Below are 27,812 nucleotides of genomic sequence, written 5' to 3' on the forward strand. Positions count from 1 at the left end.
TCCTTTTTTTATCTTATACGCTAAGTTCATTTATTTATTCATTATCTATTTTTCTTAAGTTCAGCTTGGCTCTTGTTCTGAACTTTGCTTAATTCTTACCTCAAAAAATCTTCAGCATTTCCCAACTTTCTTCTGCTCTTCACTTTTCCTTCAAGTAAGTTCATTTCATTTTTCTGTTTTCTTTTTCAGATTTCAACCTCATGGCCATACTTAACACTTCAAATCAAAGTGTGCATTTTTTTATCTGGGGTTGTGTTTATATATATGTTTTTGTATTTTGGAATCATGGTGTGTGTTTTTTTTTTGTTTGGTTTTTGGTGGATTGGATTTTCAGATTATTGTGTTGTTGATAGGATCAAGAGCTGTATCTGATATTGTTCATCAGCTGGGAGGATGATTTGGTGATGGGGTTCACCTCAGAGAAGTGTTTCTAGTGTTAAAGGTTGAGCTTTAGATCAATGGGTTGGAAGAGATCTGATTTAGAGTACAATAAGAGAGTGAAGATCTATGGACGACTTCTCTTTGGTTTTTTTCTGATCTGCATAATTCAGCTTTCAAGTGCAGCCACTGATGCAGTTGATGGTAAGACTTTTTTCCCTTTTTCGAAATCAGCATTTTTTTTGTCACCCAAGTAATTAACTTCAAATTCTCTGGCCACATACAAGTTTAGTATAGTTAGCTGATAGTGCAGTCTTCTTTGTCAATGGTAGTTAAGGACTATCTGCTTCTCTCATTTTCACTGCCAATCCAATACGATTTCATTTATTCTTCAAATTATGCTTTAAGGTGATTGGTTGATGACCTACCACCTTTGTAAAGTTGAAGTAGTACTAAACTTTGTGTTCTTGTGCCTTGTCAGTGTTCATTTAATTATTTTGAAGTGTCCTTGATTTAGTAGTATAACTTTACTATTTGCTTTACTTTTCATGCCTATCGGTCTGTTATTGAACCTCACTTCATCAAAATATTCTGTTTTGACTGATGTATGAGGGTTTACTGACTTGTGTAGCCGCATAACAAGAACAAACAATTTATGAATCACTACTTTCAACAATTCTTGATTCATGGTGATTATTTCATATATCTGTAGTCTATATGAGTTCTAACTTTTTTAAGTGTATCAGTTGCTGCGATTAATAGCTTACATGCTGCACTGGGATCCCCTACTCTCCCTGGGTGGGTTTCTAGTGCTGGAGATCCATGCGGAGAAGCGTGGCAAGGTGTTCAATGTAATGGTTCATCAATACAGAGAATGTATGTTATTTTATTATCTTATCTGCTTGATTCTTCATATTGGATTATTGATTGATATATCTCTAAATAGATGACAATAAGTTTTATTATCATCTTGTTTATTACAGAGTTCTCAACGGTGCAAATTTGGGAGGAGAACTGGGTGATAGCCTAGGGTCATTCATTTCTATCTCAATAATGTAAATAGACTTCTCTCTCTCTCTCTCTCTCACTCTTTCCCCGCATTTGTCCGTGTCTCTGCATGCACATATGCACAATCATGTGCATGCCTTAGATTATGTCTGTGCGTCTATTCCATTTTCCTCAGTTCATAAGTTTACTTGCGTCATATTCACTGTTCTTTATGTAACTTGGAAGCAGTGATCTAAGCAACAATCACATCGGGGGAAGTATCCCATCCGCTTTGCCGGTTACTTTGAAAAACTTGTATGTTATTACCTAACTCTACTACTATCTCTTCCCATCAAAGTTTGCAAAAAGTCTTGATTGTTTTATACTTGCAGTTTCCTTGCATCTAATCAATTAACTGGAAGTATTCCAGACACTTTATCCACATTGACTGGACTGACAGACATGTGAGTTAGTTGCTTCTCCTATTTTATATTAAATTTTGCGTAAGTTTATCTAAATTATATTGAAATATTGAATTACCCCCTTTCAGGTCTCTTAACGAGAATCTTTTAACTGGAGAAATACCAGATGCATTTCAGTCACTTCCCGTACTGATCAATCTGTAGGGCTTCATTTTAAAATAACATATTATAGACAATTTGAATGAAGATTCTTTGCTGCTTTATGCATGAAACATATTTGACGAGGCCACTAACTGTTGTGCAGAGATTTATCGAATAATAACTTGAGCGGGGAATTGCCTCCATCGGTGGAGAATTTGTCATCTTTAACCACCCTGTTAGTATTTCGTCTCAGTAGTATAAGCATGAACTTCTATTTTCTATATCAAGCAAACTGATTGTTTCCTTGTTCTCAGGCACTTACAGAATAATCATCTGTCTGGGACCCTTGATGTTTTGCAGGACCTTCCTCTGAAAGATTTGTACTTCTCTTAACCATGTTTACATAGTTGTAATTAGTTTTTAAACTTGCTTTCAGTTAGGATTTTAGAGCTTCTAGAATATGTATAGGGTTCAATGCTATCCTTTTAATTTAGTACTACTTGATTCTCTGTTAAATTTGTGCTTATTCCGCCCTGTTTGAGCAGGAATGTCGAGAACAATCAGTTTGATGGCTCAATACCTCCAAAGCTGTTAAGCATCCCTAACTTCAGGTGAAAGCCTTAAAATATGAAGTATTTTGTTTATATGTGCTTAAAGGGGATGATTTCCTCAATTAGAGAATGTGAAGATGGACATGGAACATAGTTGTTTGAATTTTGTTTTTTCTTGAAAATTATCTAATCCTGTTAATTAAGATGTCTTGCAATTAAGCGAAAATTGGATCAGATAAGGTCAAAAGAGAATCGAAGGTACTTAGATGTGGGGATATCTGCAGAATTTATGAAGTGCCACATTTCTGAAAAATAACCAATAACAACTGGGAAAAGAAACATGTATTATTTAAGATAACATAAGTCTCAATTATGAATGTGCATTTGACAAGGTGCATTTCTTTTGCACCCAACTTTACATCTTAAAAAATTGTCATGAAGGATTAATATGTGTTTGCTTGTGTGGTGTGTAATGGTGCTTGAAACACGTGGTTCTGAGCCTGTTATATCCAAAGCAAAACACGATATTTGTTCCTTACAGTTTAAATTGGTTTTGGGGAAATACAATAATACTTGGCAATGGGAAGACGATGGTAATGATGAGCAACATCTAAGAAAGCGATCGCCTCTTTTATTTTTTTATAGGCAAACATTTTTCCTAAGATAGCTGCAAGGTGACTATTGGCATATTGACAGTAGCTGGACCTAAGGTGTAGTTAGGTCATCTCTTGTAGCTATCTTGTAGCCAAAATGTTATTTTTTGCAAGTATTGAGGAAAAAAAGTGTTTCCTCAATCTTTTTGTTATTTATTCAAATCAGTGGCATCAGAAATTTGAATAATATAGTTGTAATTTTGTAGCTTCAGTAACTCAAGATTATGTTTATTATGCAGACCAGATGGAAACTCCTTTACTAATGTTCCCGGTACTGGAGCTCCAGCTTCTCCACCTGGTTCCCCAGTGACCGCACCACCAGGAACACCAGTTTCTGGGGCAGTGCCAGGAACAAATGTTTCTGGGGCACCACCAGGAACACCAGTTGCTGGAGCAACACCTTCTGGACATGTACCTACTACACAAGCTGATGGACCAACTGCAGCAAAAGAATCAAATTCTGGGAAATCCAAAAAAAACACCAAAAAGGTGGTTTTGATATCTATTGGTAGTGTATTGGGATTCGTTGTTTTGGTATTGGCAATCCTCCTCTTTATTCCAGTATGTAGCAAAAGGGATCGGGTTGATGGAAGGTCCAGACGACATCAAATTGGTGCATATGGAGTTGAAAGACAGAACCCAAGGGATTATGGGGCTTTAGTCCAACTGCCTAGTCAAGCTGAGAAAGGCAAATAAATATTCCTCTTGATCTTTTATCAAATTTATTACCGGACATTTAATTGTTTATTACAAGGATTCGTCAGTTTAATCATTTAACTTCTTAAATAATTTTACTTATTTTAACAGCACCACCAGTAGGGGATGTTACAAGGCCTAAAGAGGACCGTCAAGAAGAGACCAGGAGAGTGGTGGCTATTCCAAAGCCAAAGGTTGAGCCTGAGAAGGATGTGCAAAGAACGGCAGCAATACCGAAGCCAAGAGATCATGAGATAGATATAAGTCCACTAGAAGTATACTCAATGCCTCCCCCTCCACCCCCACCTCCTCCTCCCCCTCCTCCTCCTCCTCCTCCACCACCACCTCCTCTGTCATCTCCTACTGAGAGGGTGATTGTTGAACCGACGACATTCCGCAGAGGGACCAATGTTAGTCCAGCACGAAAAAGTTCAGTTCCTCTTCCCACTTTTGCAAAATATTTCACCATTGCATCTCTTCAACAGTACACAAATAGTTTTTCTCAAGAAAATCTAATAGGAGGAGGTATGCTGGGCAGCGTGTATAGGGCAGAGCTTCCGGATGGGAAGGTAGGATTTTTGCTTATCATTTGTGTTGGTTTATATAGAACATACTGATAAATGAAGTTATATACTTTTTTCCATCTTTTTATTGTTATTATTTGTTGTTCTGGACTTGAATCACTTTAAGATAGCTGATAATAGTCACATTTATCCGATTGATACTTTGTGTCATTTTTTGTAGTCTCTCAAATGTTCATTTAGATGAACAAATGATATTCATTTTATTATCTTATTTGTTCCCGTTTCAACATTTCTATAATTTATGATAGGATATTATGTCATTGTTTGATCTATGTAGCCGACTTCGCATAGTAGGAAAAGATTTTGTTCTTGTTGTATTTGTTCCTGTTTTGTTAAATCTAGACTGAGGTCAAATAGTGTAAAAAACGTGACTTGTTCTATTCGTATAGCTTGTGGTTTGTTTTCTAATAGGTTGCTCTCATTGCATGATAAACATAAGTAATTCATAAAGTTGAACTGTATATTTGTTTCTTTTACGAGTCTTTTCCTCAGAGATGCAATTTGGTATATGCTTCCATGGCTCTCTCTTCTTTGTGCCTGACTCAATTACTTTGGTCTCTACTAATTATACGATTCTTGAATGACTTAAAAAATAGTTGAGCATTGTTTATTGAAAGATTCTGGTTTGCTTCCTCCTACACCTTTACCTCTTGTTCTTTTTCATATTTGACATGGTAAATGGCTAAATGCATATTTTGGTTTGTCAGAGGTTTAACTACCAATCTCTGCAAATGACATCTTTGCTAGATCTCTGTTTCCTTTCCCTTTTCCTTTGCTGTTACAGTTTTAGTGTTATCACTGTTATGCCTTGACTCGATTCATATAGTGATACTTACTCCTTCATTATGAATCTTTAGCTACTTGCTGTGAAGAAACTGGACAAGAGAACTACTGATCACCAGAAAGATGGCGACTTTCTTGAATTGGTAAATAATATAGACAGAATACGTCATGTAAATATTGTTAAGCTTATGGGATACTGTTCGGAGCATGGTCAAAGGCTTCTGATCTATGAGTACTGCGAAAATGGTTCACTGCATGATGCAATCCATTCAGATGATGCATTTAAAACAAAACTTTCATGGAATACTCGCATTCGGATAGCACTCGGCGCAGCTAGAGCTTTAGAGTAAGTCAAACAGCCATTGTTTTTGCTTGTCCAAAACAAATTTAACCCTTGTTTTTTTTAAGGAAAATTTTTCTCAACCTTGTTGATTTGTAGCTTATATAATGAGTTCAAAGGTGTTAGTTTTCAAATTCTAGTTTGTCTTGCCTGAGTGTTTTAGTTTTCCTGTGAATTCATTTAATGCAAGAAGTATTTTGAGGTTCTGAATCTAATACTTGTTGTCATATAACAAGGTATTTGCATGAGCAATGTCAGCCACCTGTGGTACACAGAAATTTGAAGTCTGCCAATATTCTCCTTGATGACGATCTATCTGTGCGTGTCTCTGATTGTGGTTTGGCTCCATTAATAGCTTCAGGGTCTGTAAGTCAGGTAAGGGATTATTGGATATTTCGTAAAAATAATTCAACATTGTGAGGGAAGTTGTAAATTTTGATTGGTTTCATCCACCTCATGGTATTTTTGCAAGATTTAATGTTAAATAACATATCATTAAGTATGTCGATGTAATCTGCATTATAACCTTGTGATAATATTCCATGCTTTGTCAGCTCTCGGGGCAACTGCTAACCGCTTATGGCTATGGAGCTCCAGAATTTGAGTCAGGGATTTACACATACCAGAGTGATGTGTACAGCTTTGGAGTGGTGATGCTAGAACTTTTGACTGGCCGTCAGTCACATGACAGGTGAGAATGCATAAGCAAAGGACTTCAACATCCTGTTTGAGCTTTTTATGCCATAAATTCATTATTTCCGGAATCTCTTGTTCAGGACACGTCCTCGAGGGGAACAATTTCTTGTCAGATGGGCAGTTCCCCAGCTTCATGATATTGAGGCCTTATCAAGCATGGTTGATCCTTCTTTAAACGGACGTTACCCTGCCAAATCATTGTCAAACTTTGCTGACATTATTTCTCGATGCCTTCAGGTACTCTCAAGCTTAAATATGAATGTTTTAGCTCAGTTATCTCCCATCTCATGTAACTAACTTCTTGCCTTAAATTTGACTATGCAGCCCGAGCCGGAATTTCGGCCAGCAATGTCAGAGGTTGTCCTATACTTGCTAAATATGATAAGGAGGGAGTCTCAGCAAAGTGAATGAAATGAAAGAATGAGAATGGTTGTGATGCTTGATCATGAATTAATGTGCACTGTTTTACCTGCTGGATATCAACTAGTAGAGATGTTTATATATATCATATGAGGAGGGCCTAATTTGGTGTCTCCATGCTTTCATCAATTCCTCCTAACCTATTCAACATTCACATGCCAAGTCCTCTTACCAGGAGTTTTGTCTAATCAGTTTAAGAAAATTGTAATCTCTGCATGTGTAGTAACATTTATATGTATGATAATTTCTTAGTTCATTAAAGATTAAACCATGCCATGTTGGTGTTGTTCACAGGTGTGCTAACCAATCCATTTGTTTGATATTTGTTTCTAAATTCCTGATAATGAAATGTAATTCCATTGTGCATCTTTGGTTTCATATTCTTCCTTCATAATGAAATTTTGGTAGCCATATTATAAGGTTTCATATTTTTCTGTGAACTAACAAAATATCTAGCCCTTTATCTAGAAAAGTGTATGTATTCAATGGAGTATGGATACACCTTTGAAATTACCTTTGTAACAACTAACAAGTCGGTTTGTACTTTGCTCTATCTTGTTTGGAGCATCAGTTTGTACTTTGTAACACGTCGGTTTGTATACTGACAATGCGTAAATATTACACTCATGAAATATCTTATTTTTGTGGTGAATTGTTGGAGTTTATAAAAATATATTATTAAATATTGCCTAAAAGAAAAAGATGATGAAAAGACTTTATTGAGCCAAGAAAAAAAGAAGTGGCTAAAGATCATCTTGAAGAAAGAGAGAATTTTTAGCCAAGTAAAAAGAAGTGGCTATGATAAAACCAACATTAATACTATTTTCCCTTTGGCCACATAATCTTCAAGAGCTTTGACAATAAATAGGAGTGTTTCGTGCCATTGTAAGACACATCAAATACTTAGCTTAGTGCATATTCTCTCTTCTTGTTCTCCTGTTCTAATTGTGTGATAGTGAAATTGAGTATACTTGAGTTTTGGGAAGTGAGTAAAACATTTGTAGTTCTCTTTTTTTATAGTGGAATAATCCTTGTTGCTCTTCAACTGTGGGCGTAGCCAAATTATTGAACCACATTAAATTCTCGGTATCATTTTCTCTATTATATTTTCTCCATGGTTCTTCCGCTCCAACGTATATAAACAGAGTGTCCATGCACTGATATACAGTCAGTACAATATTATCGTTCATGTATATTAAAAGTCCAAGGAGCAGTAAATACATATTTTCTGTATTTATAATTACATTTCATAGATGTTATATTTTTTTATAAGTATCCTTGAAGATAGTGAGTAGGTAATCTCTTATCTTTTAAGGCAATTAGTTTAGTTAAAAGTGCATCTTTGATTGAAGACACTGTAGAAACCTCTACACAAAATATGTAGTTATCTTAACATTTTTGTGGTTCCTTGGTCATGCAAAAGTTGTTAAAGATGGAGAAAAATAAAAAAACAAATAACTACAAGTTTTGGCAATTTACCAAAAATATTGTTAATTTATTTAAGTAAAAGAATAAATTGCAAAATTCAAAACAATAACTACAAGCTTTACCAAAGTGAGGAGTATTAGAGGGTTATTGTTTAAAGCATATTAATATAAGAGCAGAATGTACTCTTGTGGTTAACCTGAAATGTTGTTAAACGTAGTGGTACAGTAAATTTTTTAAACTGGATAATAATAATGAAATGACATTCTTTTGAACCTAAATGCATATTTATACTTGACTCAGAATGTACAGGAAGTGTTTTATTTTTATTTGGCCCATGCAATATCTTGATTTAGTTTTAGAAATTCATTGATGATGAGAATTAGAATAATATATTTGAATTAGGTTGTTTAAATTAAAAATGTATCCCTCAAATCTGCAAAAAACATATAATGAACTAAACACTACCCCAAGTTTTGACCTTGTCTTTATAAAGTGATCGTCCAGCTTAGTAAATCCAGTCATTTACCATCTAGGTCTTCTTACCAACCCAAAACACAAATTAAAACACTATACATTATATTTATATAAGAAGTGTATAGTTGTGTATTATAATCATAAAATATTTTTCATATATAATATTAAGTCATTTATTAACTTACCAAGTGAATATATATTTAACTTGAGTTTAGCTCATTAGTTTAACAAATTTAACTTTAAGTTAATATTCAACTCAAATGTGTTAAGTTGATTAAACTAATTAACAAAACAAATATGGGTATAGGTTTCACTACCAATCCAAATTTAGCTCATGGTTTATATAATGTGTTGACATTAAATATCACGTATTTGCATAATGTCTCAAGTTAAATCGAATTTGACAGGTTCATATAAAAAAGGATATCAAATGACCAATAAAATGGTTAAGCATTTGCATAATGTATATGATGACTCTTTTGGGGTAAAATAATATCTATGCATCCTCAATCACCATTTCATCCCCGAAAAGCTATTGATTTCTTAATAATGTTTTTGTCATTTGATTCAATAGCCTTTAGTTAAATAGGAATAGATTTGATAAATATTCATAATTCATTTTTTAATTATCATTGTATTCCAAACAAAATGTAATACAAATAAATGATAAATAATATACTAATAGTATAAAAAAATTACATTAACGATGTGTCGATTTTAAACTCATATTTTTTCGAAGAAAATGTATAGGATTACTTTTAGATGGGTGCAGGGGGTTTCTTTATTCAACGTACATACTTGAAGAAGATAAACGGCATACAAAAAAGGCTTAAGAGTTTAAGTTTAACTTTGAAGTTCAGTTTGTTTAAAAAGTTATAATTATTAGTAAACATATGAAGCGACTTTTGCGAGTAAGAAAATTTATTAGTTGAAAAAGTAAGAGAATATGGCATTTCTCTTCTTCTAATGAAATAGGTACTACATGGAAAAAAGTAAATAAACCATTATCTTATGAGCATAACCTTAAAAGCATTCAAAACTTCATATTTTTTCCTTAAATGATACATTATTAGTCTTTGGATTAATACGACTCCTCTACAAGTATCAGAGATCAAATTTCGACATCTAGCTTTGTCTAAACACTAGACTATCTCCTGCTTAATCAAAACTTTATTCTTCTAAATAATTAGAAGTATTTATAGTAAAATTGCACAAAATTGTAAGATAACTTTATGTGATTTAATTATTGCATTCTTCACCTCAACATAAATCTATAAAAAAAATTAGGTTTTTTGTTTATTTAGTCTCATCATCATCCTTCTTTAGTCCCTATGCGGATAGAGGATAACATAGATGTAGTTTCTAAGTCACCTTAAGCTATAATCATTTGTATACAAGAATTGGGTAATATTTTAAAAAAACTAGAATTTTTGACAAAAATGTGAAAACTGCTATATATATGTTCTCAAACTTATTTAATTTTTGTCTTTGAATAATTCAAAGTTCCTTTCTGACAATTTCCTGAATTCTTAACTAAAATAAATACCACTTTTTTAGTATAATTCAGTCTGGAATAAAAGATTAACAAAAAATTCTCTATTAGTTTCTCAAAAGTATCCATTTAATAAATCAAGAAAAAAATTTAGAAGACCAATTACAAAAATAGTTCCGAGGAAGAATACATCAATATAGTAGTTTTGGACTAATTATTATTTTACTATATAGTTACAAACAAATAATAATACACCACTTAAAAAATAGTAATAAACAAATAATTAGTTAAAATCTGCATCCCGAGAAAATAGGATAACATGGCGCATTCTAAAACGTGAAGAAGATGCATGAGTTTTACGTTTCTTCTTCACTCTCTTTTTTTCCATCGATTCAGTGCTAACTAATTTTGCACCGTTTCTCTTGAATTTTCACACTACGAACAAAATCTGAAAGAGAGAAGAAACAGTGTATTCAAACGCACTTTATCTCTTCACTGCATTTCACAATCCAACTTTTCTGTTCAAATCAGATTCAGTTTCCATCATTTTCGCTCACTCTCACTCTTCTCATGACTCGCTACGACACCAACCCCTTCGAAGAAGAACAGGAGGTTAATCCATTTTCGGTGAGTTCCATAAAATTATAACTCTCCATTTTTCTTTCGTTTCCTTCTAAACTGGTTGATCTCGTTATTTTATGTTTATTCCGTTTCAGTTTTCGTCGAATTGGATTTTTTTGGTTACTTTTTTTCCATTTCCGTAACTTTTTGTGTGAGATATTATTTGTGAATTGAAAACCACGGTGTGGTTAAATAAGCAATGGTTAATGTTGGTTAGTGGTTATCTCAAATATTACATACATCATTGGTGTATTTTTGGATTTGATTATACTGTGTTTCTCAATTTTGATATATGAGGATCAGATTGATAATTTGAGTTTTATCAACTTCCTGTTAGAGATCACCACACTAAATGTGTCCAGACTCCAAATAGTGAACCATCACAAACAGCGAGCAATCTTGGGTTAAATTTCTTACATAACCAAATAGTGGACTTAACTTGTTAAATCGTGCATGAATAACAAAGATTTCCCAGGACTGTGTGCATTCATTGATTAGTAACTGCAGATATGCTACCTCACTGTGCTGTGTTCTTTTACTTATGTTTTCTTGTTTAATAATTATTTTAGAATCTAAAACTGTGTGTTTTCATTAATAATATTAGGAGGAAACAGCTAAGGGAAAAAGGTCTGGGCCATCAAGTTATGGCGGAGGTGCATTTTATACCACTGTATGTTTTCCCTTCCCTCTATCTCAGACTGTTACACTAACATGCTAAACTTTATGCTATCATGTTTTGGCAATGGTTGCAATGCTATGTTTAAGCTTTTCAAATATATCTTCTGTATTTCGATTCTGAAACAGTGCTAGGGTGTTTGTCCTACTGTTATAGGTCTTCATATATGGAGATATGAAATATATTGAAGTTTTGATTTTTACAAAGCTTTTCCATTTTTTTAAAACGTAGTTATATATAATGTACTGGGTGGGTCTCTGTTTGTTTTAAAGATAGATACAAAAGAAAAAGGTATTGTTCATTTATTAACTTACTTGCTATGTATTTGTTTATTTCAGAAGAAACCTGAAAGTGTTCCCTCTACAACCTCAAGTCTTTCACCCCTTCCTCACGAGCCTTATGATCGTGGGGCAACTATTGACATTCCTCTTGATAGCGCAAAGGTAGACTGGATTATAAAATGTTGAAATAAATTTCAAAAGTATTTGAAATTCTGTATCAATGCTGTTCTTGACCAAAGATTTAACTGTCCCTTTTAACTTTAGGACGTCAAAGCAAAGGAGAAGGAACTTCAGGCTAAAGAGGCTGAATTGAAAAGAAGGGAACAGGTGATTGACCCTGATATACATATATATGATAATATGATAGCACATTAGCTCTATTAATAGAACACAAGTAAACAGCTTAGTTTTTCACGTTAGAAACTTGGTTTATTAGATTGACTATTTCGTAGTGTTATTTTATATTATATGGGTTCTAATAAGTTCAATTGATTCAAAGTTAAATATCAAGTATCTAATTGGTAGCAAGATAGGCTTATTTTATTCAGTGGTACATAGTTACTCCCCCATTTTTTTAGTATATGGTATGGGCACACCTTTCTGTTCATAATTTGGTTAAGTAGAGTAATTAGCATTCCTTTCAGATTCTTAATGCCACATATCACATATGTTCACTTTTATGTTGCCACGAGTTTAACTTGGCGGTTGTGCTATAATATCATTTTAGTCAGTAAATTGATCTCACGTTGTTTTGTAGGAAATAAAACGAAGGGAAGATGCTATAGCACGAGGTATTTGATTTCATATATGATATATTCTTATAAATGGCAACAGTAAAAATGCCAGAGTTTAATGTTTTACATTTTTCCTGTTGCAGCTGGAATAGTTGTAGAGGAGAAAAATTGGCCACCTTTTTTCCCCATTATTCATCATAACATTGCAGATGAAATACCAATACACCTTCAAAGGGTCCAGTATGTTGCATTTACAACATGGCTAGGTATGTTTTGGACTCCAAATTTTGTCTTCTAGAATGTGTTTAAGTCACAAATAGTTACTTGCTTGCATATAATTAAAATTATCGGGATCTAGATTTATTTTCTTATTAGTTATTATATCTACTTTGTAGTTGAGTCAGTAACTGATGTTGGAGCTTTTAGTAGAATACATAAGTTGGACACAAAGGCATTTTCATATATGCTCAATAAAACCATAGCTGAAATTGATATAGAACTTAAAATAAAAAGTACTCGAGACTTGTGCTTCAAATATCCAAATGATGTTAGCAATTAGTAACTTTTCTATGTTTTTATTGTTATATGCTACTTGAATGCATAGCCCAGACTTTATATTCAAAATACGTTTTTTTTATTATTTAGAAATGTTGCTTCCTTCCTTTTGTGGATCAATTCTTGTTTGTCTCTAGATGTCAGTTTTAAGAGATTTGTAAGGATGGTTGAAACTCTGACATGCCTTATGTTGAAAGGAGTTTCATCAGCACATATCTTGTTTGCTAGATACATCTTTGTGTGTGTATTTTGTTCTCCTCATCTCCAATAAATCATAACTAAGTTGTAGACTTTTTGAAACCCATGGGTATGGTTTCTCCTTCTAAGGCATGGTGATTGTTGTCTTATCTTGTTATTTAGGTGGCGAGATGTGCCCCCCCCCCCCTTGAGAAGTCGTCTGAGATTTAACTTTGTAACAACCTGCTCTCTGCAGGTCTGGTTCTGTGTCTTTTGTGGAATATCGTGGCAGTGACTACTGCGTGGATCAAAGGAGAAGGTTTTTCTTACCACTGAATACTGGTCCATCAATTTTTTGAGTCATGCTTAATTTTCAGAACTTGCCTTGTAGGTCCAACAATCTGGTTCCTTGCTATAATCTACTTTATTTCTGGTGCTCCTGGATCCTACGTGTTGTGGTATCGCCCGCTTTATCGTGCAATGAGGTAGTGCTAAATATTGGTCAATGAAAAAAAATAGTATAGAATAGAGACATCTATTCAAGTGTTTTTTCAGATCATTTGTTATGCTCTGTTTTTTTATAAATAAAATATAGTGATATTGTCCTGCTAAGCTGTATCACAATTATGAAGCACCAACTCTTAGACTGCAAGAACTGTATGTATATCTGGGACTCTGGGTAATGTGGGAAGAATGTCTCAGCCTGGAAGGTAATACTGTCGTTGTGAAAAAATGGTAAGATTTATGGGTGCAAAGTTCACCTTAAATCCTTAAACGGAGCTTTTCTTTCTAAAGGATCATGGGAAGATAAGGTGAAAGGAGAGGGGCAGGGGAGGCAGGTGGAGTTTGTTGATGCCTAACCTTTTTGTAGGAAAGTAACGAGTGGTTATATTGTGAACATGGAAGACTATGCTATAATTATATCATATTTTACACCAATATTTTCTTCCCTTTCTGTATACTGTTTGTATTATATTGTGTGCCATCTCCTGTTACAGGACTGACAGTGCTCTCAAGTTTGGCTGGTTTTTCTTGTCTTATGCGGCAAGTTTTATATGTTTTCTCATCTCGTTCTGCAATAATTTTGTGATGTGTTCAACTCATTTTACCCTTTCTCCAAGCAGGTGCATATTGCCTTTTGCATTTTTGCCGCTGTTGCTCCACCAATCATCTTCAAAGGAAAATCTCTCGCGTGAGTGCCTTTCTAATCTTTCATTCATTATTTGTAATTGACAATCTGGTATTCTCTGGGGAGTACTCTTTCACTCCTTTGATCTTCTAGAGACAAGGAAAACATGGGGAACGGCTGTAGCGTTCTATTGTTAAGCTTAATGATTTCTTGTTTGGGGTTTTTTCCATAAATTATTTAGCTGAATCAATTTACCCCGCATAATTTGTATCTACTCAATGACTTTCTCATATTCATCACTGTTTGTATTGTTGTCGACTCTGTTCTTTGTGATTTCTTGTAGATAGTTATATGTCAAACAATATTTTTCTTTTCTTTATTCCACAACTCAAACTAATGTTTGAATTGTTTGTTATGATGTGGACAGAGGTATATTGCCTGCTATCAGCGTGTTGGGCGACAATGCGTTGGTTGGGGTATGTTCTAATTGTGATTTGTTGGCTTCTAAAATGCCACTAGCTTCTTGGATAATACAATAATTCCAAACATGATTCCTTGGTGAAACTGTGCTGAATTGCAGATATTCTACTTTATTGGGTTTGGATTATTTTGTCTGGAGTCACTTATAAGCATATGGGTTATTCAGGTTTTTATAATCTTCTATTCTATCTCTGTATTTGGTATGCGTACTTCATACTTTCTTGTTTGAATGTTGATTTTTATATTCCAGCAAGTATATATGTACTTCCGCGGCAGTGGCAAGGCGGAAGAGATGAAGCATCAGGCTGCAAGAAGGACCGTGATGGCAGCCGTATGATGTGGCACTTGCAATGTTTCTCTGATGGTTATACCAAAAAATAATTTGTTTTCCTCAATTTCCAATTACATACACCTTTTGCGCCTTGAGTACTTGGTTTTGTTTCCCTGGATTTTGGTCTAGGATTGAGTATGCCGGATAATTTTGATACAAGTTTTAGTTGTGCATATTTTAGATCAACGTTGTTGAGATGTCTCCCTTGACGCATGACTTGTTTCATAGAATATAACTTATATTTGTTTTAACAAAAATGGTTCATCAATTTCTATGTCAGCAACATGTTCCTGCTGACTTGACAATGGGTTTAGGGTAATTACCGAATGCTTGTAACTACAAGGTGTGACTTAAGAGGTAATCATGTTTAAATTTAGCAGTACCGGAGGATTCACTGCCCACATAAGATTGTGATACGTGAATTTTAAAATAATTGATTGTTTAAATTTTAAAATATTTTCAAGCAAAAACTAGTTACAAATAATAAAATAAATATGGGCCTCACATTCTAGTATTGGACCCTCCAGTACCGGAGAGGATCCCATCCCGCTAATGTGATAGTTGCTGCATAACTACATTAGCTACATACTCCATTCAGCGGTTGAATAATCTTTTGCAAATGTCAATGTGATGAGTGCATCTTACCAAAAAGCACACTTGCATTTGGATATGATAAACTATCTATAGTATTATGATGTCATATGCATATGTTTGATAAATTACCTTTTTTCTTCCTAAGCAATGTTCTTAACGAGTCACATTATCCTATAAATAATAATTCAGTAACTCTAAATCCTTGAATAAGGTTGATCCTCTGTCATGTGAACATTGATATAATAGTAAAATTGAGTGCTTTATATCTTGAATGTTATGAATTCAAATCATAGAATCATTCTATTTATTTGTGAGAATATGGTTGTGCGCATTTATTTTAGTGGGTTACCCTTTGCAACTCTAAATCTTTTAAATTAATCTTACCGATGTAGAAAATATTTTAAATCAATTATATCCATATATGTATTTACAATATTCTAATTTTAAATCAATATTATAATTATAGGAAAAGTACTCCGAGTTTTGTTTAAAAATATATACCTAGAAGCAATGTGGTAGCTAGGAATGTACTCATATTCAATGTTGTGATGCCTAGATCGGACGTTAAATCAAAGTAGATTCTATAGGTTTTAATCAATTTAATCGGTTAAGTCGTCCAATGAGATCGAACAATGTTATATATATTATATAATTAATAAATAAATAAGATTCTATATTTAGAAGTGATGTGAATAGGGGTTTGAGAAGGTTATGGATTTGATTATAAGACAAAATGGTATAGTTGCCGTTTTTAATGCCAATAAACCATTCGATTCAACTAGTCAAATTATTTTGGGTTTACCTAGTTTAACTGGATCAAATTGAAATGTCACTGATGTAATATGGTTGATTAATCAAGCAGTTTACAAGCTTGATTAAAACTATTTCGATTTCGAGTTTATGGTTGAAATAATCTGAATGTTTGATATAGTTTGGTTCAAATATTAATACACATACATATATGATGAAGTTCGATAAAAATATAGTGATAATAGAACTAAATACTTCTTATGTGTGAATATACCTCATCACTATGAGGAAATCTTCATGAATTTGTTAGTTAGTGCTAGTAAATATTAGTAAAGAATAAAGATATGCAATATTATCCAATTTCATATTTATTTATAATATGCATATGCTAATAAAATCTATGTAACAATAGTGTAATTCTTTTACATTGTCAACATATCATTTATTATTGATTTGTAATATTTTTGTTTTAAAAGTCAATGGTAGTTAACATATGAATGGTGGAGATTTATTGATCGTATGAAAACACTTACACTGTCAATGTATACATGTTAAATCCAAAATACTTTATAAAATAAATCGGATGGCAAAAAATATGTCATGTTTTATCATTTTCATGTACATATTTTTTGCCATCCGATTTATTTTATATAGTATTTTGGATTTAACATGTATACATTGACAGTGTAAGTGTTTTCATACGATCAATAAATCTCCACCATTCATATGTTAACTACCATTGACTTTCAAACAAAAATATGTACATGAAAATAAAAATAAGAAATGTACAAAATATATTCTCCTCCGTTAATAAAATTATGACACATGTCATGTTTTATCATTTTCATGTACATATTTTTTGCCATTCGATTTATTTTATATAGTATTTTGGATTTAACATGTATACATTGACAGTGTAAGTGTTTTCATACGATCAATAAATCTCCACCATTCATATGTTAACTACCATTGACTTCCAAACAAAAATATGTACATGAAAATAAAAATAAGAAATGTACAAAATATATTCTCCTCCCTTAATAAAATCATGACACATGTCATGTTTTATCATTTTCCATAAAAATATTTTTAAAACTAAACAAAATAGTATATGTCATATTTTTATTTTTATTAATCAAAGAAGATGAGTTATTATCCAATATGATGAGATAAATTATTTTTTTTTTTATAATTATTACATTAATGAAAAACAAAGGGAAGGGAAAAATCAAAACGGCGTCGCATAGTTGACCTGATTTTTTTGCTTCTGTGCTCACTGTTGAGAGTTTTATGATCAAAACCCTGTGCTGTGCGCCTAGGGTTTAAGACTTTAAGCAGCAAAACGTAACAATTTGAATTGAAGTCACACCTCACTTTTCTCATTCTGAATCTATTCAATTCCTTCTTTTAAGAGAAGCCAATAGCAGATATATAACAATGGCTACCCAACACAATATCAATGGCAACAACTTCGAAGGGAATGGGATTGCACTTGCTACCCAGTTGGAATTGGAGCTTGACCCAAATTTGATTGGGGCTAACTGGGTTGAAGAGTGTGAAAAGGTTGGGTCTTTTGATGTGGGTTACCCTATTGAAGAAGCGGTAGAGAAAATCAGTTTAGTTGATGGGTCTCAAACTTGTGTTACAACAACTCATGGGAATGGTAACAAAGATGAGACTAAAGATGAGAGTAAAGATGAGATTAAAGATGAGAGTAAAGATAAGATTAAAGATGAGATTAAAGATGAAAATAAATCTGAGTCTGAATCTGATTCTGAAAGTGAAAGTGAAGATTCAAGTTCTGAAGAAAGCAGTAGAAGTAGTAGCAGCAGTGACAGTGACAGTGACAGTGACAGTGACAGTGATAGTGATAGTGATGAAGATGATAAGAAAAACAAAGGGGATGTTGAAGAAGGTGAGATTGAAGGTTCTGAGGATGAGGATGACGATGATGATAGCAAAGGCGGGGATAAGATGGTTACTTGTGGCTTGGATGATGATGATATTGATGTTCTTGAATTTGATGAAGATGATGGTGCAAAAGGAGAACCTATCAGGTCAAAAAATGAGCTTGAGGTATTTATTTTTTAAAATTATCTTTCTTATATTATTAATCAAATATTAACATTTTACAACACCACCACCGTGGTTCTTTTGTGAATTAGTTCCTGTATACCAATCTGTGGTTCTTTTTCTGAATTTGTTCTTGCGTACAAATCCGTGTTTCTTTTGCGAATTTGTTCCTGAGAAGGAACGAGAATGAACCAGATTTTCATCTATAGTTTAAGTTAAAGAAAGAACAAAAAAAAAGAGTAATTCTGTCATGTGTATTCACCTACATGATTGAGCTATAACAAACAATAAATAATTTTATCATGTGGTATTTTTCATATGGTGAAACAAAAGTTGTTTCGAACCTACAAGAAACAACATTAGAAACAGCTGTGCATGGAGCTACAGAAACCCTATGACTATACCCCTAATGTACCGGTATTTGATGGGTAAAGTACCGTGTACTACCTACTCGTGCCAGTACCGAAGATAACTGTGTATCACGTCATGTGACTATGAACACGACTCTATATGGTCTCATAGTGTTTCATTAGGAATTACCAGCAGTGCAAGTGAAAGATGCACTTTATGCATATACTGAGTTGTTTGGTTTGTCTCACAATGCTTTTATTTGAGTTCGGTTTGTTCTGAGAGGCTATTTCGTGCCAATTTTTGTCACACTAGTTATATGTGGGCTGTCATTATTTGAGTCCTTGACTTTTTACTTCGAGACTATATTAGGAACCTAGAATTGAACGAAGTTTGGATGTGAGAAAATTTGCAAATCTCAACTGGATGAAATACACGTCACAAACTAAAGATGAAGAATAATTTTTATTCAGTAATATCTTTAACTAAGTGTGTGGCTACTAGGCTAAGATGTGTGTTATTCTACAAATTTATTTTGCTTATTGGGCTTTCTTTTGAATGGTATAAACTTTGCAGAATCTGCCTCCAGTTCCTCCAGTCGAGGTGACCTTAGAGCCACACCATCAAGTGCAGCCTGTGGGAGTTGTTATGTCGGTAAGGTCAAAGGACTCTCATCTCTAATCACAGAATTTGAGTAGACATTCTAGTACAGAGTTTGTTTATTGCAAATTTAGTTTCTATAGCTGCTTTGTGAACCTCTGTCTCTTTAAAAAAAATTACGATAATAATACGACCAGAGGAAATGGATCAGAACAGGTTATAGATTATCGTTGAAATGAACTTACTTAAGATTCTCATTTTACAGATTGTTGGTGCTCAAGTTATTGTGGAAGGAGTAGAAAAGCACGAGCCTCTAAATGAGGGTTCTATTCTCTGGATGACTGAAAACCGAAAACCACTAGGGTTAGTTGATGAAATCTTTGGACCAGTCAAAACCCCTTACTATATAGTGAGATACAATTCTGAAAGTGAAGTTCCCGAGGGTATCCACGCTGGAACTTTGATCTCATTCGTTCCAGAATTTGCAGATTATGTGCTTAATAACAAGGATGTTTATAAGAAAGGGTACGATGCATCTGGTGCGAATGATGAAGAGTTGTCTGATGAATATGAGTTTTCAGATGACGAGAAAGAGGCAGAGTACAGGAGAATGCAAAGAACAGCGAAGAGAGACAAAACTGATCAAAATCAGGGCCAGAGAAAAATCAATAGAAAGAAATCTTCACCCAAACAGAATGTTGCCCCTTCCATCTCTGGTACACCTGCACCGACATTGCCTGTTCATGGAAATTCTTCACCTTTTCCAGGAAATTTGCAAAGACATTTTGGGGGACCTACTATGGCTCCACCGTTCCGGATTCCACCCTCAAATGCAGGTCCTAACTTTGCAACAAATGGAGTTTGGACAAATGGGACAACACTCCCACAGCAGCCACAGTCTGCTCTGCCTCCTAATGCATTTCCTAACAATGGCATCCCATGGTACCCACAAAACACTCAAATTCCTCATCAGTTGTCTGGGCCAGGAATGCAATTTCAACAGCAGTTACATCCCAATCAGGGACCTTTTTTGCAAGCCATGTTTCCTGGGATACTTCCCAATATGTTTGCACAGCCCATGAATGCACTGGGGCTTGTTGGTCAAAACCAAATGCAGTTTGGGTTGAACACACCCTTTCAACAGGTTCAGCGACCTGTATTTTCTGCACAACAGGGTTTCCCATCTGGTGAATTGCAGTCTCAAGGAAACCTTAATTTGCCTTCCTGTACTATTCCAGGTCCCCCACCTCAATTTCGTCCTAACGCATCTTCTAATCGTGGTAGTCGTGGGGGGAGAACATTTCGTGGAGCGGGTAGAAAAGGGTGGCGACCATCCAGGTGAAGGTATTGTGTGCTTTACTGGATGTTGAAATATGTTGAGTTGTGTCATTTTGTAAAGATTGTGCTTCACTTTTCCTTATAAATTTCCTAGAAGCCTCTTGAATTTTTGAAATGAATTCAGTAAGTTCCTAAATTTGATTTGCTAGTACCATTTGTTTTTTAAAGTGTTTCTTTTGAATAGCTTGGTAGTGATGGATCCTTGTTTGTTTACTAAATTGACTGAAGGATGGTTGTTGGTTAAGGAGAGTATCTTACACTTCCAGTGCACCCAATCATGCCTTAAAAAAGTATACATTAGCCAAGTCTTTTCTTGTACAATTGAGAGATGAAAAGTTATTTCCTGCACTAGAATTCTATGGTTAATTCTCCATCATGTTCAGAGATCAATGGAAACCTTCTTTCACCCCATCTCCACCCCATCTCCATCACCTTCTACAAGTATACAATGAAATTGCAATTAACATTCTTTTAAGAATATGGGTCAAGTGAATGATGTTGGTTCAATGTCACTAAGTGGAATGATAGACTTGCTAAACCATTCTTGGTGGATATAAAAATAAGAATATTATTACTTTTGATTAGCATTATATTTTTTATACTATTAATCAATCATATATCACCTCATGTATGACTCCTTATAATAAAGACTGGAGTAAGTACTTAAGTGCATGAAATAAAGGTGCCCTTCGTTTCATGTAGTAAAAAGATGAGAAAGCATTCAAAGTTCAAGCTCTCCCTCACTCCTTGAGTCATTTTACTTGAACAGTAATATGTTGGGAAAATACTAGGTGCACATAACATGCAGGATGTGGTAGTATCAAAGTAGATGATCATAGAAAACAAAATAAAACACAGTAATTCATCAAAAAAATGATAAATCCTCTAATAAAATTAATATATTCATCTAAGAAAGTAATATATGTTACAAGATGATATTCAATAGTGATTAATTTATAAATGACAAGTGTCAGTTACTCAATTCAACAATAAAAATTGTGAAAATATGAAATAAGGTGTTATTGCAAGTAACATTATTCTTTTTTTCCTCAAATGAATATAAGCAAAGATAAGGGGTGGTATATATACAGAGATTATGAAAAAGAATAAATCGGTTAGATTGAAATTTATGATCTAGTGAATCATAACAATGAGTGTTGAACTCTACACTGGTAATTTAGTTCAACTAGGAAATAAAACATTCCTATAGCCATAAATAGCCTATATATGAAGTAGGATGCTTCTCAAAAGTTGGAAACACAATCAGTTGAAGGACTCAAGCTTTGGCATTGCTTGTGAAGTCAGTACAAATCTGGCAGCTGCAATCTGAAAAGCGGCAAATATCACATCCAAAGCACACACAAGAAGTGCAACCTTTGCATGTCGGAGAACGACTGCATCCCCTGTAAACTCTGCGGCTTGCTCGTTCTTCTTCGTCGTCGCATGTAATTCTGAAAACATACTCTTAATTATTGCTTCTTGAAGTACATAACAACCAATGTGGTTTTTAGTATGGGTGAATATACATAAACATAAACAAAGCACACATGTTTGCACATAGTAGTAGTAGTAATTCCTATGCAGTCTGAGAATACATTAAGAGTTCATATCAGTGTTATTGCTCAACAATGAAGATTGTAATGATACGTCTACTGGAAATTTATAAAAGAATCTGTTTCCAATCAAAGATGAAGCAACCAATACTGTATGTATAGTACAAAAAACAAGGTATCTTAAATTAAGACTGCATTCAGTTACTTATACAGTACCGTGTGCATAAAATTACAGAGATACTAGTTGGTGTTAATAAACGAACACAAGTCCAATAGCATGGCTTGCAGACTTATTTTTCAATTCATAGTGAAATTGTACTATAAGACTATAAGAGAATAAACATACTTGTCATATGTTAGATCAGAACATTTCCAATTTGCATCTGCCATAGCATCATGGTGAATGCGGCATTCCTCTTTAGTCCTCAGACGGAACCTGCGCTCTTTATCACACCTAGAACAGCGAACAAACTCGTCGCGGTGACAAGCCCGGCCATGTTTTGATCTATTGGATCCTTTAGCAGCTTTTGACACTTGATTGTAGTATTTGAGCAACACTGTTTTATACAATGGAACCTTCTCACCATTAATTATTACCCAGATATTATTCTTCCATTTCCTAGCAGTATCTCTTCCAGAGTGTTTCTCAAATGCAGAAGGAGATAACTTGTCTAACAATAAAACACCATTATGCATATAAAATGGTCATGGAGGAGAAAATTACTGTTCTAAATAAAATATCAAGCCTCAACTAATGGTACAAAATAGAAAGTACAAAGAAAGTTTTATAATCTTCTCAGACATAAAGCACAGTAAAAAACAGAAAAGCACTGCAAATCTCCTGATTCAATATAACAAATTGCAAGCAAAACACAATTATTAATATTTGCTTAAAATATAAAAACAATACACATAAAATAACCAGTACTTAAGGGCAATAAGAAAATCATTTAGCCACTTTTGTCCACCACATTAAAGAATTAGAGATACATAAACCAAACAAGCTTTTGCTAACAACCTTCAGAAGTCCACCAGAGGGCTCCAGATTTTTTTTGGCTTTAAATTCAGAATTTTAATAAATGCTTAATCATATGATGTCTTCCCTAGTTACTAATATCTCATTTCTTTCAAATTCAATCATGATGACCCATGACCATTTAAAATAAATAAATAACCAATCATGATGACAGCTTACAATATTACTCTATGGAAAATCATTTTCAAAAGACAGTATTTCATGTATGATTTGTTGAAGAAATTACTTAATTCTTCTCATGATGTGTTATGAAGCCATCTTGCAGGGTGGCAAACAGTATTTCCAAAATAATTGTAATTGCTTCTTTTATAAATCAGTAAATCCTCATGCATCAACAGAGGTACTAGCCCTACTGCCAAAACACATCCTCTACTAAGTTCTGCCAAAAACTTCAATACATTATAGACTACAATACTATAGGATCTTAGTCATCTTATATTACTGTAAATTCAGCTCTATCAAACTGACTTCAATGGGATTAAAGAATTAAAGTAAAAAGATTAAGATCACATCTGAACGATTATGATATTTTTCATGTTATTAAATACGTACAAACCATAAACTATGGAAAGGACTCCTTCATCAAGAAACAAGACATGTTTAAACTCACAAAAGACACCGTGTTAATTAAGAATTTTCCACAGCTGCATAAGCTATAACTATCAAACATTCCTACATCTCGTGTAGTATGTATATCAAACCATATAGTTTATTGACACAGATCAACATACACTTCAACTGTGTCTGTGTAACTCTCCTGATCACAATCACAAACCAAAAGCAGATCATAACAACCCCATGAAGATACCCAACAACGTCAAAACTCACATCACCATCAGAAACTATCAACATGCACATAAAGAATAAAAAAGTTCGTCTTTATATGTATATATATAGAGAGAGAAAGTGTGTGAGAGAGAGACCTTCTGTGCAACCAGGGGTGCATTCACAAGAAATTTCGAGATACCCATTAGAGAAAACCCTAAGCCTTCCAACTGCATCACCATATCTATGGCTGGTACACCCACACGTTACTTCAACATACTCATCAACAAGCTTCAACCCACTCACCTCACTCATCTCTTCCTCACTAAACAATGGTACCCCACTTTCTCTCTCTTGCACCTTCGCCATCTTCTCGAGAAAAAGGCTCTGTTTTTGGCGAGAAAACGATGTGGGTGGAAATCGAACGAGATAGAGAAATGCGGTGAAGGAAAACCCTAAACAGTGTAAAAGGATATTGCTGCTTTAAATATTGGGCCTTTTAATTTTCGGCAGCACGAGACGAAAAAGAGAGAAAAACTTACTAAATAGCACGTTGCGCCTAGACAAGTGGCTGAGAAACGTTGAAATAGTTATAGAGAGAGTAAGAGAGAGAGAGAGAGAGAGAGAGAGAGAAGGGGTTGGTGATGAAGTTGTTTGAATGAATAATGAATGAGCTGTCTTATACTATATAGTAAAACAAAGTGTTGTGTTTTGTTGTGAGAAGAAAGTGGTGCTACTTGCATGATATGAGATTAGATACATGATAGAGACAGAAAGCGAAAGAATTTTTTATGGGAAATTTTCTCATGTAAGTATGTAACGTGGTTTTCAATATTTCTTTGTGAATATTTTTCTTTTAAGAAGTTGTATTGTACTGCATCTCTGTCATCAGGGGTGAAGGTTATATGAAGTGGTAGTAACATAGAACAGAAGTATAATAAAGTTAAACTGACATTTTATTTAGAAGATAAATTAATTTGAATGAGTTGTTTATTATCACTTTTTTGTGTGTATTGTTACTATTATTTTGATCATATTATTATATTTATGGTGACAGAGATTAGACGTTCTAACCATCAAGAGACAGTTATATATTCACCTATTTAATGTTGTCATTTACTTTGCCAAGAAAGGAGCATAAGTAAACAAGTCTAGATAAGCTTACTCAGTGATGATGAATACATAAATGGCAACAAAAGTGGTGACCTATACCAAACAAGGTGAACACATAACTAGTCTGCACCAAAAAAGCAGTAATATTAATCCCCTTTTGATTTGATATCTAACTGTATTAGTGGTTACTCCATCCCCACAACCACCATGGTGTTAATAATATCATGTATATATAAAACTCCTGACATGGTCAAGTGGAAAATTGATTCTATTTCTAGTTTTCTACCCCTGTACTTCTTAATCACATCACTTATTCTGTGAAAATTTTAGTTCAGACTAAGTTGGTGAATCCTTTATTTGAGGACCTGATGCATATAGAATAAAGTTTTGAATTCTATTAAAGAAAAGATTTGTTGGGAGTCAATCAAAATGGTGTGTTAGTTGACTGAAGGAATATGCTATTCACTTAATCAAACATTTTAAAATCTTCACCAGGAATGACACATGGAGTGACACACTTTGTGGGACAGAAGATGTGCTCCTATGTCGGAAATGATACTTAAAGAATTAAAAACTCTTAATTTGTTTTAGTTGCTATTTCATATGGTGGCAACTTTTAGTGTCCCAAACGTCTTTAGTGTGAGTTTGATAACAAAAGTATTTGCTCCCTCTCTTACCTATTATTCCATTATATGTACATCATGACAGTTACCTCATCATCATGCAGCATAATTACCATCAAAACCAGTTGAATTAGAATATATATGCTATCCAAATTATTAACCATTTAACATAAAGGAAAGAAACTTTAACCTCCACAACAATGACACTGAAAATGAGGCAGAAAAGTTGCAAGTATATACTATCTGGTTTGGTCTGACCCTGCTACACTACTTATCCATATATATATCTGTTCTGCAACTAAAAGGGTAGCCAATTAACCGTAGGCTATTATATACATTTGATTCTGGAGCATATTTAGAACTTAGAGTCTGAGAGAAGTCTAAGGTTCAGAAATCTGAGTGTGATAAATTATGACATCCACCAGTTATTTCATTCTTCTTCTTATTTTTACCTCAACTACAAAGTGACCAGAACAAGAGTTGAGATTGCAGGGCCATCTTTAGCTCCTAAAATAACTGCTTGTGCAGTTCATTGTATCACTGAGTGAATTTTGCTTCTTCCAACAAATAATGTCTTCAGGCTCTTTACCATATACATGATATAAATTGAAACCTTTAGGAGCAACTAGACTATCTCCCAAGTATAGTGAGTCTATCATAATGATTTTGCCAAAATGCAGAAGATATATATTGATTTGATTATACCATCTTTATTATGGTTTGTGAAAAATAGGCCATATTAGGAAACAATAGGATAAAATAGGTTTTTCATTCTGCTTCATCTTTTACTATGGTATCATGTGAGTAAAATAGGCCCTACAGGGAAAGAAAAGGTAAAATGGTTCCTTTTTACTGTGGCATGCAATGGTGACCAAGATATTTAAGGCACCAAGCTCTAGTTACCCTTTTGCCTTGAAATAGTTATATACTTAATATATGCAACCAACATTCCATTAAGGTCAGATATATAGATAATCACCAAGATTACTTCTACAAATTCTGAAAGGTCCTGAACTATAATCATATATGGTATAATGACAAAGCACTAGTTACAATGGTGGCTGACTTTTCCTCTTTAATGACCAAACAGTGTTAAGGCCTCTTTGTGTATGAGTGTGTCCATAAGTACTTGAGCAAAATCACATGCATGTTGAAAGGTTCCATTGGGAATTGCCAGTGGCTCATGACCCTGACCTGAGTTTTACTAACTCTAGCATAGTTCAACCAACTTCACATGGATTGATTCACCCACAATTCTTGATAGCATATAGTTGTTAACTTAGTAAGTGGTATTCCAATTTGAAACGCATATGAATGTGTATTTGTTATGGTGTTAGTCCTAGGCATCTATTAGTACCTTTATGAAGAACAGAAATTGTTTGGCAGGTATCAACCTAATATTAGGGGTGTAAAAATTCGGTTCGGTTCGGTTTTTGGTACATTTTAGTGACCGAACCGATCAAAAATATATGGTTCAGTTCCGCTCAATTAACCGCAACTTTAACTATAAGAACCGAACCGAACCGAACCGCTCTTGAATGGTTCGGTTCGGTTCCACGGTTTTTACATTGACTTTTTATAAAAAAAAATATTCATCAATTGAAAATTCAAAATGTATTACAAGAGATATTGTTTATCATAAAAGGATAAACATTACTACTATTATTATAAAAAATTATGAATCATATATAACAATACACTTCATGATTAGTAACATATATATCAATTAGTAAAGTATATAATAGTTACATTTATAACCTTACATTTCATAATTAGTAACACATGTAACAATACATGTATAACAATATATGATATATGTTGGTTTCAAACTCAATATCACAAAAATTGGAAAATATGTTCCAAATCATAAGACATTAGAAAACATTTTAGTAACTAATAACATATATAATACTAACTTAATAACAATTTAGTAACATATGTAACACTACAATTCACACAAAAATTGATAATTTAAGCTAGAAAATTGGTT

At 33.8% G+C, this 27,812-nt stretch overlaps 4 protein-coding genes across 10 annotated transcripts; 3 read left to right on the forward strand and 1 right to left on the reverse strand.

The window, feature by feature from the left end:
* Positions 1–22,660, forward strand: LOC109325175 (protein STRUBBELIG-RECEPTOR FAMILY 3-like). 4 transcript variants are annotated; one of them, XR_002105094.1, is made up of 19 exons: positions 1–154; positions 335–582; positions 1,125–1,254; positions 1,362–1,433; positions 1,615–1,680; positions 1,758–1,829; positions 1,916–1,987; positions 2,092–2,163; positions 2,243–2,308; positions 2,474–2,539; positions 3,372–3,820; positions 3,940–4,397; positions 5,270–5,541; positions 5,772–5,910; positions 6,090–6,226; positions 6,312–6,468; positions 6,556–6,673; positions 6,710–6,873; positions 22,651–22,660. XR_002105094.1 is itself a non-coding variant. In XM_019557367.1 (18 exons), exons 2-17 carry the CDS (start codon positions 459–461, stop codon positions 6,640–6,642), a joined length of 2,439 nt encoding a protein of 812 aa, XP_019412912.1. In that variant the 5' UTR covers positions 1–154; positions 335–458; the 3' UTR covers positions 6,643–6,673; positions 6,710–7,029. The 4 variants fall into 4 exon arrangements, 2 of the variants coding, with proteins under 2 accessions (XP_019412912.1, XP_019412913.1); XR_002105095.1 differs by lacking the exon at positions 22,651–22,660 and having other exon boundaries at positions 6,556–6,701; positions 6,742–7,029; XM_019557367.1 differs by lacking the exon at positions 22,651–22,660 and having other exon boundaries at positions 6,710–7,029.
* On the forward strand, positions 10,427–15,328 carry LOC109325179 (secretory carrier-associated membrane protein 1-like). Of its 4 annotated transcripts, XM_019557372.1 has the most exons (13): positions 10,427–10,672; positions 11,271–11,336; positions 11,684–11,785; positions 11,888–11,950; positions 12,381–12,414; positions 12,501–12,623; positions 13,346–13,408; positions 13,481–13,574; positions 14,088–14,133; positions 14,214–14,281; positions 14,646–14,694; positions 14,799–14,864; positions 14,949–15,328. In XM_019557372.1, exons 1-13 carry the CDS (start codon positions 10,616–10,618, stop codon positions 15,033–15,035), a joined length of 918 nt encoding a protein of 305 aa, XP_019412917.1. In that variant the 5' UTR covers positions 10,427–10,615; the 3' UTR covers positions 15,036–15,328. The 4 variants fall into 4 exon arrangements, with proteins under 4 accessions (XP_019412917.1, XP_019412919.1, XP_019412918.1 ...); XM_019557374.1 differs by lacking the exon at positions 11,684–11,785; XM_019557373.1 differs by lacking the exon at positions 11,271–11,336.
* LOC109325176 (H/ACA ribonucleoprotein complex non-core subunit NAF1) lies at positions 17,656–20,880 on the forward strand. The gene is made up of 3 exons (XM_019557369.1): positions 17,656–18,449; positions 19,371–19,448; positions 19,660–20,880. The coding sequence occupies exons 1-3, from the start codon at positions 17,811–17,813 to the stop codon at positions 20,734–20,736; spliced, it is 1,794 nt and encodes a 597-aa protein (XP_019412914.1). The 5' UTR covers positions 17,656–17,810; the 3' UTR covers positions 20,737–20,880.
* On the reverse strand, positions 21,789–24,837 carry LOC109325180 (protein ULTRAPETALA 1-like). The gene is made up of 3 exons (XM_019557377.1): positions 24,245–24,837; positions 22,632–22,956; positions 21,789–22,183 (listed from the first exon to the last, which is right to left on the reverse strand). Exons 1-3 carry the CDS (start codon positions 24,453–24,455, stop codon positions 22,009–22,011), a joined length of 711 nt encoding a protein of 236 aa, XP_019412922.1. The 5' UTR covers positions 24,456–24,837; the 3' UTR covers positions 21,789–22,008.

Source organism: Lupinus angustifolius, chromosome LG13 (assembly GCF_001865875.1).
Source record: "Lupinus angustifolius cultivar Tanjil chromosome LG13, LupAngTanjil_v1.0, whole genome shotgun sequence".
Taxonomy (NCBI): Eukaryota; Viridiplantae; Streptophyta; class Magnoliopsida; order Fabales; family Fabaceae; genus Lupinus; species Lupinus angustifolius.